Source organism: Leptonychotes weddellii, chromosome 11 (genome assembly GCF_054177405.1).
Source record: "Leptonychotes weddellii isolate Sample4059 chromosome 11, ASM5417740v2, whole genome shotgun sequence".
NCBI classification, from domain to species: domain Eukaryota; kingdom Metazoa; phylum Chordata; class Mammalia; order Carnivora; family Phocidae; genus Leptonychotes; species Leptonychotes weddellii.
In genome coordinates this window covers 47,661,427-47,672,484 of record NC_138379.1, presented here as the reverse complement: position 1 = coordinate 47,672,484, position 11,058 = coordinate 47,661,427, and the positions used below count along the sequence as shown (strand labels likewise).

General features: G+C 37.4%; 1 protein-coding gene across 9 annotated transcripts in view; it reads right to left on the bottom strand.

Annotated features, from left to right (window-relative positions):
- Positions 1-11,058, bottom strand: part of PAAF1 (proteasomal ATPase associated factor 1) — a 43,666-nt gene that overhangs the window by 32,162 nt on the left and 446 nt on the right. For 7 of the 9 annotated variants that reach the window (XR_014138735.1, XR_014138737.1, XR_014138736.1 and 4 more), the window contains exons 2-5: positions 9,409-9,449; positions 8,500-8,603; positions 6,878-6,951; positions 4,710-4,794 (exon numbers count right to left, since the gene is read on the bottom strand). Coding sequence is in view for 6 of the 9 variants with exons in the window: in XM_081798809.1 (XP_081654935.1) it covers positions 4,710-4,794; positions 6,878-6,951; positions 8,500-8,603; positions 9,409-9,449 (304 nt within the window). In the remaining 3 variants the exon portion in view is untranslated. Of the gene's footprint in view, positions 1-4,709; positions 4,800-6,877; positions 6,952-8,499; positions 8,604-9,408; positions 9,450-11,058 lie in introns of all 9 variants that reach the window. The other 2 variants (XM_081798806.1, XM_081798807.1) reach the window with 2 other exon arrangements.

The following is an 11,058-nucleotide window of genomic DNA, read 5'->3' as shown; positions in this document are numbered from 1 at the left end:
GGCTCAGTCGTTAAGCATCTGCCTTCGGCTCAGGTCATGATCCCAGGGTCCTGGGATCGAGCCCCGCATCGGGCTCCCTGCTCCACAGGAAGCCTGCTTCTCCCTCTCACACTCCCCTTGCTTGTGTTCCCTCTCTTGCTGTCTCTCTCTCTGTCAAATAAATAAATATTAAAAAAAAAAAAACCATCTATGAAAAACCCACAGCAAATATCATTCTCAATGGGGAAAAACTGAGAGCTTTTCCCCTAAAGTCAGGAACATGGCAGGGATGTCCACTCTTACCAATGCTGCTCAACATAGTACTAGAAGTCCTAACCTCAGCAATCAGACAACAACAACAACAAAAATAAAAGGCATCCAAATCAGCAAAGAAGAAGTCAAACTCTCACTCTTTGCAGATGACATGATACTCTATGTGGAAAACCCAAAAGACTCCACACCCCAAATTGCTAGAACTCGTATACAGGAATTTAGCAAAGTGGCAGGATATAAAATCAATGCACAGAAATCAGTTGCATTTCTATGCATGAACAATGAGACAGAAGAAAGAGAAATTAAGGAGTCAATCCCATTTACAACTGCACCAAAAACCGTAACACACCTAGAATAAACCTAACCAAAGAGGCAAAGGATCTGTACTCAGAAAACTATTGAACACTCATGAAGGAAACTGAGGAAGACATAAAGAAATGGAAAAACATTCCATGCTCATGGATTAGAAGAAAAATACTGTTAAAATGTCTATGCTACCTAGAAGAATCTACACATTCAATGCAAACCCTATCAAAATACCATCAACATTTTCACAGAGCTGTAACAAATAATCCTAAAATTTGTATGGAACCAGAAAAGACCCCAAAAAGCCAAAGGAATGTTGAAAAAGAAAATCAAAGCTGGTAGCATTACAATTCCAGACTTCGACCTCTTATGAAGTCTGAAGATGATTACAAAGCTGTAATCATCAAGACAGTATGATACTGGCACAAAATCAGTCATATAGATCAATGGAACAGAATAGAGAGCCCAGAAATGGATCCTCAACTCTATGGTCAACTAATCTTCGACAAAGCAGGAAAGAATGTCCAATGGAAAAAAGACAGTCTCTTCAACAAATGGTGCTGGGAAAATTGGACAGCCCCATGCAGAAGAATGAAACTGGACCATTTCCTTACACCACACACAAAAATAGACTCCAAATGGATGAAAGACCTAAATGTGAGACAGGAGTCCATCAAAATCCTAAAGGAGAACACAGGCAGCAACCTCTTCGACCTCAGCCGCAGCAACATCTTCCTAGAAACCTCGCCAAAGGCAAAGGAAGCAAGGGCAAAAATGAACTATTGGGACTTCATCAAGATAAAATCTTTTGCACAGCAAAGGAAACAATCGACAAAACCAAAAGACAACCAACAGAATGGCAGAAGATATTTGTAAATGTCTTATTAGATAAAGGGATAGTATCTAAAATCTGTAAAGAACTTATCAAACTCAACACCCAAAGAACAAATAATCCAGTCGAGAAATAGGCAGAAGACATGAATAGACATTTCTCTAAAGAAGACATCCAAATGGCCAACAGACACATGAAAAAAATGCTCAATATCACGCGGCATCAGGGAAATACAAGTCAAAGTCACAATGAGATACCACTTCACGCTGGTCAGAATAGCTAAATCTAACAAGTCAGGAAACAACAGATGTTGGTGAGGATGTGGAGAAAGGGGAATCCTCTTATGCTGTTGGTGGGAATGCAAACTGGTACAGCCACTCTGGAAAACAGCAGGAAGGTTCCTCAGAAAGTTGAAAACAGAGCTACCCTACGACCTAGCAATTGCACTACTAGGTATTCATCCAAAGGATACAAAAATGCTGATTCGAAGGAGCACATGTACCCCAATGTTTATAGCAGCAATGTCCACAATAGCCAAACCATAGAAAGAGTCCAGATGTCCATCGACAGATGAATGGGTAAAGAAGATGTGGTATATATATACAACAGAATACTACTCAGCCATCAAAAAATGAAATCTTGCCATTTGCAATGATGTGGATGGAACTAGAGGGTATTATGATAAGCGAAATAAATCAGAGAAAAACAATTATCATATGATCTCACTCATGTGGAATTTAAGAAGCAAAACATAGGATTATAGGGGAAGCGAGGAAAAAAAACAAAACAAGACGAAATCAGAGAGGGAGACAAACCATAAGAGACTCTTAATCATAGGAAACAAACTGAGGGTTGCTGGAGGGGAGGAGGGCGGGGGATGGGGTAACTGGGTGATGGACATTAAGGAGGGCACATGATGTAATGAGCACTGGGTATTATATAAGACTGATGAATCACTGAACTCTACCTCTGAAACTAATAATATATTATATGTTAATTAACTGAATTTAAATTTTAAATTTAAAAAGTATATACATTATTAAAATGTTTTAAAGTCAAAAAAAGGGAAGTTTCACCTTGACTTTCTTGTAATTAACTATTAATCAAAAGGCACAATTCATAACTTGATTTCTTTAAAGCAAGGCAAATCTTTATTCACGTTTATAAAGCAATTAAGAGCAAAATTCACGTAGGATTTTTATTAAAAATATTTTCTGTAACAGTTTGCATTTATCTTGCCCACACATACTATTATAGCAGGGTTTTTTAAAATTTATTTATTTTAGAGAGAGCTTTAGTGGGCAGAGGGGCAGAGGGAGAGAGAGAATCTCAAGCAGACTCCCTGCTAAGTCAGAAGCCCGACACGGGGCTCGATCCCAAGACCCTGAGATTATGACCTGAGCTGAAATCATGAACTGGATGCTCAACTGACTGAGCCACCCAGACGCCTCTATTATAGCAGTTTTTTAAAAAACCTCTTCTTTATCAAGTCTTTCCAAAGCAATCAATTTCGTTTTCAAAGACATAATCACTCTGTCTTTTCATACTCATATTACATTGGTTTACCATATTTAATTAACAAAATTTCAAAAACAATATAACTGATAATGTAACTTATCCTTATTAAGCATTCAACTTAACCAGCAGTGTCGCAGTATGCAGATCTCAGAGGAGAGCTTACAAGCTGTGAATGTGCTGTGAGCTTCAGTCAGTACGGTTTACACAGGAAAGGCAGAGCAACAGTTAACTCAATAAATTAGTTAAGTGGAAGTCAGAACATACCAAAAGCCTTATAACTTGCATCCCCTGTGACTCAGCAACTCTATTTTATAAATGTATTCTAATTTCTTCCTATCTTTGTGAATAAAGGGTTAGCCAAATCACCAAAGTAAAAAATCAGGAAATCAAAAATATCTGAAAGTCCAGTAACACAAGATTGGAAAAATGAATTGTAGTAAATCATACAGTAGGAATACTGTGCAGCTCTTAAAAGAATATGCAGAAAAAAAAAGAATACGCAGAAAGATGACATATAGTGATGTACATAATATATTATTAAGGAATAAAAAGCAGTTATAAAACAGCATGTACTATAAAAACCTATTTTGGTAAAATATTTAAAGTTTTTTTTTTTTTTTAATTCATTCGAGATACAGAGATACATTGAAAGAGAGAATATGAGCAGGGGGAGAAGCAGAAGGAAGGGGAGAAGCAGGCCCCCCGCTGAGCAGAGAGCCCGATGCGGGGCTCAATCCCAGGACCCTGGGATCATGACCTGAGCTGAAGGCAGACGCTTAACCATCTGAGCCACCCAGGTGCCCCTATTTTGGTAAAATATTTAAAGAAAAAAGACAGGGTGGGGTGCCTGAGTGGCTCAGTTGGTTAGCCGTCTGCCTTCAACTCAGGTCATGATCCCAGATTCCTGGGATCAAGTCCCGCATCCACCTCCCTGCCCAGCAGGGAGTCTGCTTCTCCCTCTCCCTCTGCCCTTCCCCCTGCTCATGCGCACTCTCTCTCTCTCACCCTCTTTCTAATAAATAAATAAAATCTTTTAAAATAAAAGAAAGAAAAAAAAAAAAAAGACAAGGAGAATCAAGTGAAATAATACATAAAGCTTAACATGGTGCACATTGTAGGCAATCAATAAATGTTAGATATTACTACTGTAATTATTATTAATACAGCATTTGTAACAAAAGCTCACAATAGTTACTTAAGGTTGTAGAACGTCACTGATTTTTCACCTTTTTATATTTCCTAAATTTTTATCACCAAATCTATGTCTGTTTTATAATAAGGATAAAAAACAGCCATTTTGTAAAATGTACCACACAATAAAATGGAAGACTTTAATATAATCAGTTTATACACATATTTCTCATTTATGCTTCCAAAAAGATCATGGTAGTAGAAAGGGCATTATCACAGAGACCTCTGAAAATTATTCCTCAATATGCTGTACTTGGAATTGTGAGAAAATGTCCCTGTCCTGTAGGCAATGAGACACATATGAGCAATGGCAAATTAGATAAACATAGCTACTATCATTATCCAAAAGTCACAAAGCAGCTCTGCTAAAACATAAATAAGTAAACTTCAGACAATTCCATTCTCTAAGACTACCAGTGAGTGGATTTGTATACATATTCTATATGGACCCAAATACCAGTTTTGCCAAATGTATCACACTTCAGCTATGGTACCTTAACAATACACGGTAAATAAAAGACACATTAATTATGAATGTTTATAGCACTCAAGCAGATAAAATGAAAAATTAACATGCTATTATATTCTCTCATTTTATCAAAATACTTACACTCTTTGAATGAATTCTGGAAAAAGTAGTGTATGGGGCCAAAAACTTTGAGGATGCATTTTCCTTTGGACAAGAAATATGAATGCTTTTCTAAATAGAGAGGGAAAGATGAAATTCATCAGTAAAATTACTCCAGTGGAATTAAAGGCTCTTAAAGAAAACATCAGGATGATAGGAAATTCTCATTTTTCAAATGTACCCTCTCTAATCCTCCTTTGCCAGCTTACACTACCACTCCCCTGTAGATTAGCAGCCCTTTTACTGCAAAGGGCTGCAATGTAATTTGGTATTGCTTTGCTGCCCTTATCTTTTTATATCGAAGTAAACTCCCATAGAAGGTGAACCAACAGGAAGATACAAATGACAAATATGAAAGCATTAATTTTTAAAAGAAAATCTAATACCAGTACTCTCAGTTAGCAGTGGGGCAAGAAACAGGATTAACAGATAGGAGGAAACAGCACCAGACTCCAAGTCTAGCACCTAAAAGACTAGTCTAAAAGCTAACTTACTGCCTATAGGAACTTTTAGGAAAAAATGTTAGACTACTGACATCTATAGTTACCAGAGAAAACTGGTAAATTATGGTACACTTATACAATCTGTAGGCCCTGATCAGGCTTGCAGTGCCCATTCCTACCTAGGACTTAAACTGATCATCCATGTTCATAGACTGCTCAGAGCCCCACAGCTGTATTAATTCCCCACGTGTTTTGCTAGTCATTATAACATATCTTTCCACTATTGTAGCAAGAAACACTGGTGACATAGTTGAATGGTGACATTCAAACTATACCTAGAAAAAGATGTTAGGTTCAGGTGACATGACCTGCATAAGGCAGCCTTTGTAACCATTTAAGATTAAGTATGTTGGTGTTTCAAGGTAGCATGTATAGAGGCATAAAAGGCTTAGTAAACCCTTCAGGGTTTCTTGCAATATGATAGTCCTTTAATCTAACTGGCTGAATACCAACACCACCACCTAAGTGTGCATCTCCTATAGGGAGATGAGGAGCTACGCTCACCAAATGGCCCCTAACCTGTTATCCCTTCTGCAGCAGTACTTCAAAGTTTCTGGAAATTCTGCTGAACAATGAAAATGCCTTTAAAAGTCAAGATTTTCTAAACCTCTTTCTAAGACTAAAATACATACAGCAAACACAGGTCCTCACAGTTCTTTAGAAAGAACAATTTCAAAGTAATAACATTCTCATCACTAAAAATCAAAATGCTCTTGGGCGCCTGGGTGGCTCAGTTGGTTAAGCAACTGCCTTCGGCTCAGGTCATGATCCCGGGGTCCTGGGATCGAGTCCCGCATCGGGCTCCCTGCTCTGCAGGGAGCCTGCTTCTCCCTCTCCCACTCCCCCTGCTTGTGTTCCCTCTCTCCCTGTGTCTCTCTCTGTCAAATAAATAAAATAAAAAATCTTTAAAAAAAAATAAAAATAAAAATAAAAATGCTCTTATTACAAGTCTTCTGCTCCTTTAAAAAGACAATTAGAATATCTGTCTACATAAACAATACTTTCTTAGCCAGCATATCCATATGTGGCTGCCTGCAGGCTTTTCATTAAATGAGTTTTCACTTCAAACCCCATGAGAAAATCCATACAGCTGCAAGGGAGTTGACCTGGATTTGGAATTGCCTCCTGTACCCAAAACTAAAAGTGTCAGCTAAACTCTCCTGGCTTAAATATTCCTACCAGCAAGGATTCAGGGAACTCCAAGAACTTAGTGTTCAGGCGTCTGTAAGAATTGGGTTTGTTCTCAGAAGACTTCATTTCTTTGGGACTAATTATGCAAAAGATTTGAAGAATTAGTAGTTTTTTCCTGCTTATCAATTGAGCAAATCAACCTTTAATCTATAAACAAACTATGGAGGAAGAGAAATGTTGAACTACCTTCCAATATCAGCAGTAGAGAATCATGCTATTATTGAAAATATTTTAGTGAAAAGCTGCAGGAGATATCAAAACATAAAATTCAGGGTGGGGGGTCGGAGGAGGAACGTGGGCACTCCACACTAAGATAAAATTTAAAGTCAAACTTTTTTATCCTCCAGGATTAGGTATTTAAGCATAATCTACTGTTCAACAGAACAATGCAGCAACATCAAATAGCAAAGTGCCTCATGGCAATTAGGAAACAAATAAATGCTCAACCATAAGCACTTACTGTCTGACCCAGCCAGGTACAAGGCAGAAATTAGCAACGATGTTGGAAGAGATAAGGACTGTATCAGGGCCTACGTATGAAGGGAAGAAAGGAATTCAGCACTGAGGCTGTAGATGGATACTGGTAAAACACCTGGGAAAAATGTAGGCTTGCAAGGTAGTGTTCATACTTGGAAGTTTATAGAACTGGTTTCAATTCTGGTATACAGTCTAACTAGCTTTGATTATTAGGGTTAATAAACCTCTCTGAGTCTGCTTATATGCAAAATGGAAATTTACAATGCCAATCCCACAGGATTATTATGATGAACAACAACTCACTTTTGTAAGATTTTACAGTTTCATTCATATGCAGTCTCACTTGCTGTTAAATCAGTCTATAGGCTGTGCTCGCTTCGGCAGCACATATACTAAATCAGTCTATAGGTAGAGTATCATCTCCGTTTTACAGATGAGGAAACTGAGGCTCAGAGAACTAAGTTCTTTGTCCAAAATCATATTACTAGTGTCAGAGTTAACTAAAACTTGAACTCAGATCTTCTGACAGTTTCTACTATACCATAGCTGTTTATGAAAAACAATTGCAAAATATATATAATAACATATAGCCTATTACCTTGCACAGAGGACAATAAATGAACATTTAAAGTCTTATGTAAAAAAGTATCATCTATTCTTATCAGTATACCTGTAATATTTCATAACTAAAAAAAAATTTAATTACATCTCCCTGACCAGAGCATACTGACTGCAGAATGAGTAAGGAAAGTCAGGTCATGGATTCTGCAATACTTAGTTTGGCTATCTATTCACCTCAAAGACCAATGAGAAAAACTATTAAGTACTATTAGTGTAGGTCTTCATCAAGGCCTAGCCAGAAACATTATAAAGGCTTTGCTGTCCAATATGGTAAATACTGGCCACATGAGGTTACTGAGCATTTGAAATACAGCCAGTGCATATGAAGAACGGCATTTTTTATCTTATTTAAAGTTTAATTTAAAAACTGATACTTGCCTAAGTTTTTGGAAAACTTTTTAAGTATATTTGGAACTACCTGGGTATGTGAATCTATGTTCTCAACTGTAAATTTATACAACCTAAATACATTTATCAAATATTTTCAATAAAAAATTAGAGTCTGAATTGAGATGTGTGGTAAATGTAAAATATACATGGGATCTCAAAAACTCAATAAGAAAAAAGGAATGTACAATATCTCACTAATAATTTTTAATATTAATTACAAGTTGAAATAATATTTTAGATTTATTGGATTAAATAAAATATATTATTAAAATTAATTCCACCCATTTCTTTTTACCTTTTTTATGTGGCTCTTAGAAAATTTTAAATACATATGTGGCTTACATTATTTATCTATTGGACAGCGCTGATATAAGGGAAGAACAAATAAATGCAACTAAAAGTATCTCAAAGTATATGTAACTACAGAAGAAAAAAAACTCTTGACATCCAAAGGCAGTAAAAATTGTGATTACTATACAAACAAAATAAAGATGACACAGATATATAAATAATAGTATAAATATTTAAAATAGATACATGGGTACTACCCCAGTTTTGGACCCAGTGTCATTTAAGACATAAAAACCTACCTTGTTTATCTCATTCACAATAAATCCTTCTGAAGCTGTAACTTCTGGGATGCCATCCTGGCCAATTCCTTGACAAGTTAGGCTGCCATACAAAGTTGGTTTCCCTACATAGCACAAAAGAAGCATGTCTCAAGAAAATAATAAGAATTTAACATTGTTCTCCTTGAAGACTCAATTCAGGCACTTGTATAGATGGTAGGAAATTGGTTCATGAAAGAAAAGAAGGTACTTGTATAAAGTAAGGTGAAGTGGAAAAAGCCCTAGCCTGGGTGAACCTAATTTGGGAGGAATATGCGCAAGAGCTAAAAACTAGGCACAAATATTTAAAATTATAGCATTTGTGAGAAAGTTACTAGAGGGGTGCCTGGGTGGTGCAGTTAAGCTCCCAACTCTTGATTTTGGCTCAGGTCATGATCTCAGGGTCGTGATCTCAGGGTTGTGAGATGGAGCCCCACGACGTGCTCCGAACTCAGCACAGAGTCTGCTTGAGTTTCTCTCCCTCTCCCTCTGTTCCTGCCCCCCACTCTCTCTCTCTAAATAAATAAATCTTAAAAAAAAAAGCTACTAAAGTGATCTAAACTCAGTTTTCCTGACTGTGAAATGAAATTCTTCCAGGATGAAAGATGAAGATCAACATGCATATATGCATTTATCCACAGTATATACATATAATACATAGCAAAGAGTTAAGCTTCAGTAATCTAAAAAATTTGCTTAAGGAGAACACTGCTTTTGCAGTGATGGGGGCTATATAAGATATCCTACACATAAACTGGTCAAGAACATTTGAAGATTATGAGCATTGTGCAAGGAGTTTGAGCCAAGAGAAAGTATGAAGCTCTCTTCTAAGGGTAGTAAATCCCCTATCTCTAAAGGGAAGGCATATTAGTTTGGGCGTATGAACATTACCTGGAGGGTGACAACTCAGCCAGGCTTCCCCTTCATCCTTCCTATGAAGAGAGACAAAAGACTAATTAGGCTCATTCAATGCTGAAAAGGATGCCACTGGTGCAAGGGAGAAAGATATAATTTTCAGTTTGGACCGTACTTAGGTATGATCCAGTCTAATATCTCATCCAGGCATAGATTATTATAAGACAAGTTTTATTTATTAAAGAAATATTCATGGATTAAGTGTTTTTTTTTAAAGATTTTATTTATTTATTTGAGAGAGAGAGAATGAGAGAGAGCACATGAGAGGGGGGAGGGTCAGAGGGAGAAGCAGACTCCCTGCCGAGCAGGGAGCCCGATGCGGGACTCGATCCAGGGACTCCAGGATCATGACCTGAGCCGAAGGCAGTCGCTTAACCAACTGAGCCACCCAGGCGCCCCTAAGTGTTTAATGCATAGATGTCTATTGGTTAAATGAATATTCAAATATTTCGAGTTCACTGTTCACTTATAAGCTACACAGCTTTGAAAAATCACGAATACTTTATATTTAGATATTTGTTGGGATTATTGTAAGCAAAGCCCTGTGCTAGACACTTTGCAAACAGTATCATTAATCCTCACAATTTAACAAAATGCCTTTTATTATCCCCATGTTAAAGATAAAACTGAAGCTCAGAAAAAAGTGACTTGCCCAAGGTCACCTAGCTATCTGGAAAGCAGAAACTGAAACATGGGACGAGTACACAATGTCCGCATTCTACCAGCTCACACTGACTTTTTACATGTTTTAGAATGCACCTCCCCAATCATCCAAATCCTTATTTTATCACTCTAACATTTTTAGGTTATAGTGAAAAAGACCTACACTTTTAAGACAGAAAGATTTAGGGGCACCTGTGTGGCTCAGTCGGTTAAGCATCTGCCTTTGGCTAAGGTCATGAACCCGGGATCCTGGGATGGAGCCCTGCATCAGGCTCCCTGCTCAGTGAGGAGCCTGCTTCTTCTTCTCCCTCTCCCCCTGCTCATGCTCTCTCTCTCAAATAAATAAATAAAATCTTTAAAAAAAAAGACAAAGATTTAGGTTGACAGTAACTATCACTTATTGGCTGCAAAATCTTGGACAAGTTACTTCCTCTGATTCCCCTCCTGCATTCTCTCCTAGGCACCTGGTGGCCCTCAGTAAATGTCAGTGTTCTTCCTTTATTACTTATCACACATTCTGTTTTGTAGTAATGTGTATTTTATTTTAGCTCACATAGTAAAGCGTAATTTTCTTAATTGCAGAAAGCTTATGTTTTCATCTTCACCATGGTTTCAATTTGAAAAACCCTTATTAGTAATAACAGCTGACATTCATGGCACTGCTGTACTCATCCTGGTGCAGAGTAATAACTTGCACAGTATGTGATCAATAAATGTTAAATGAATGGTTTGCTGTGCATCCCCAATTAAGCTGTCGGCTTCTTGAAGGCAGGAGCCACCCTTTAAATTTAGATTACTCATACTCCACACGCAGACAGCCTGGACATAGTGAGAGTTACATTGTTTCCTGAATAGAATTGTCCAATATGTCTAACACAGCACTAGGGGTCCAAGGAGTATATAAAGATTTCATCATAAATTCAAAGACAACGTGGAGGTGGCTGAGTACTAGGACCTTTGCAA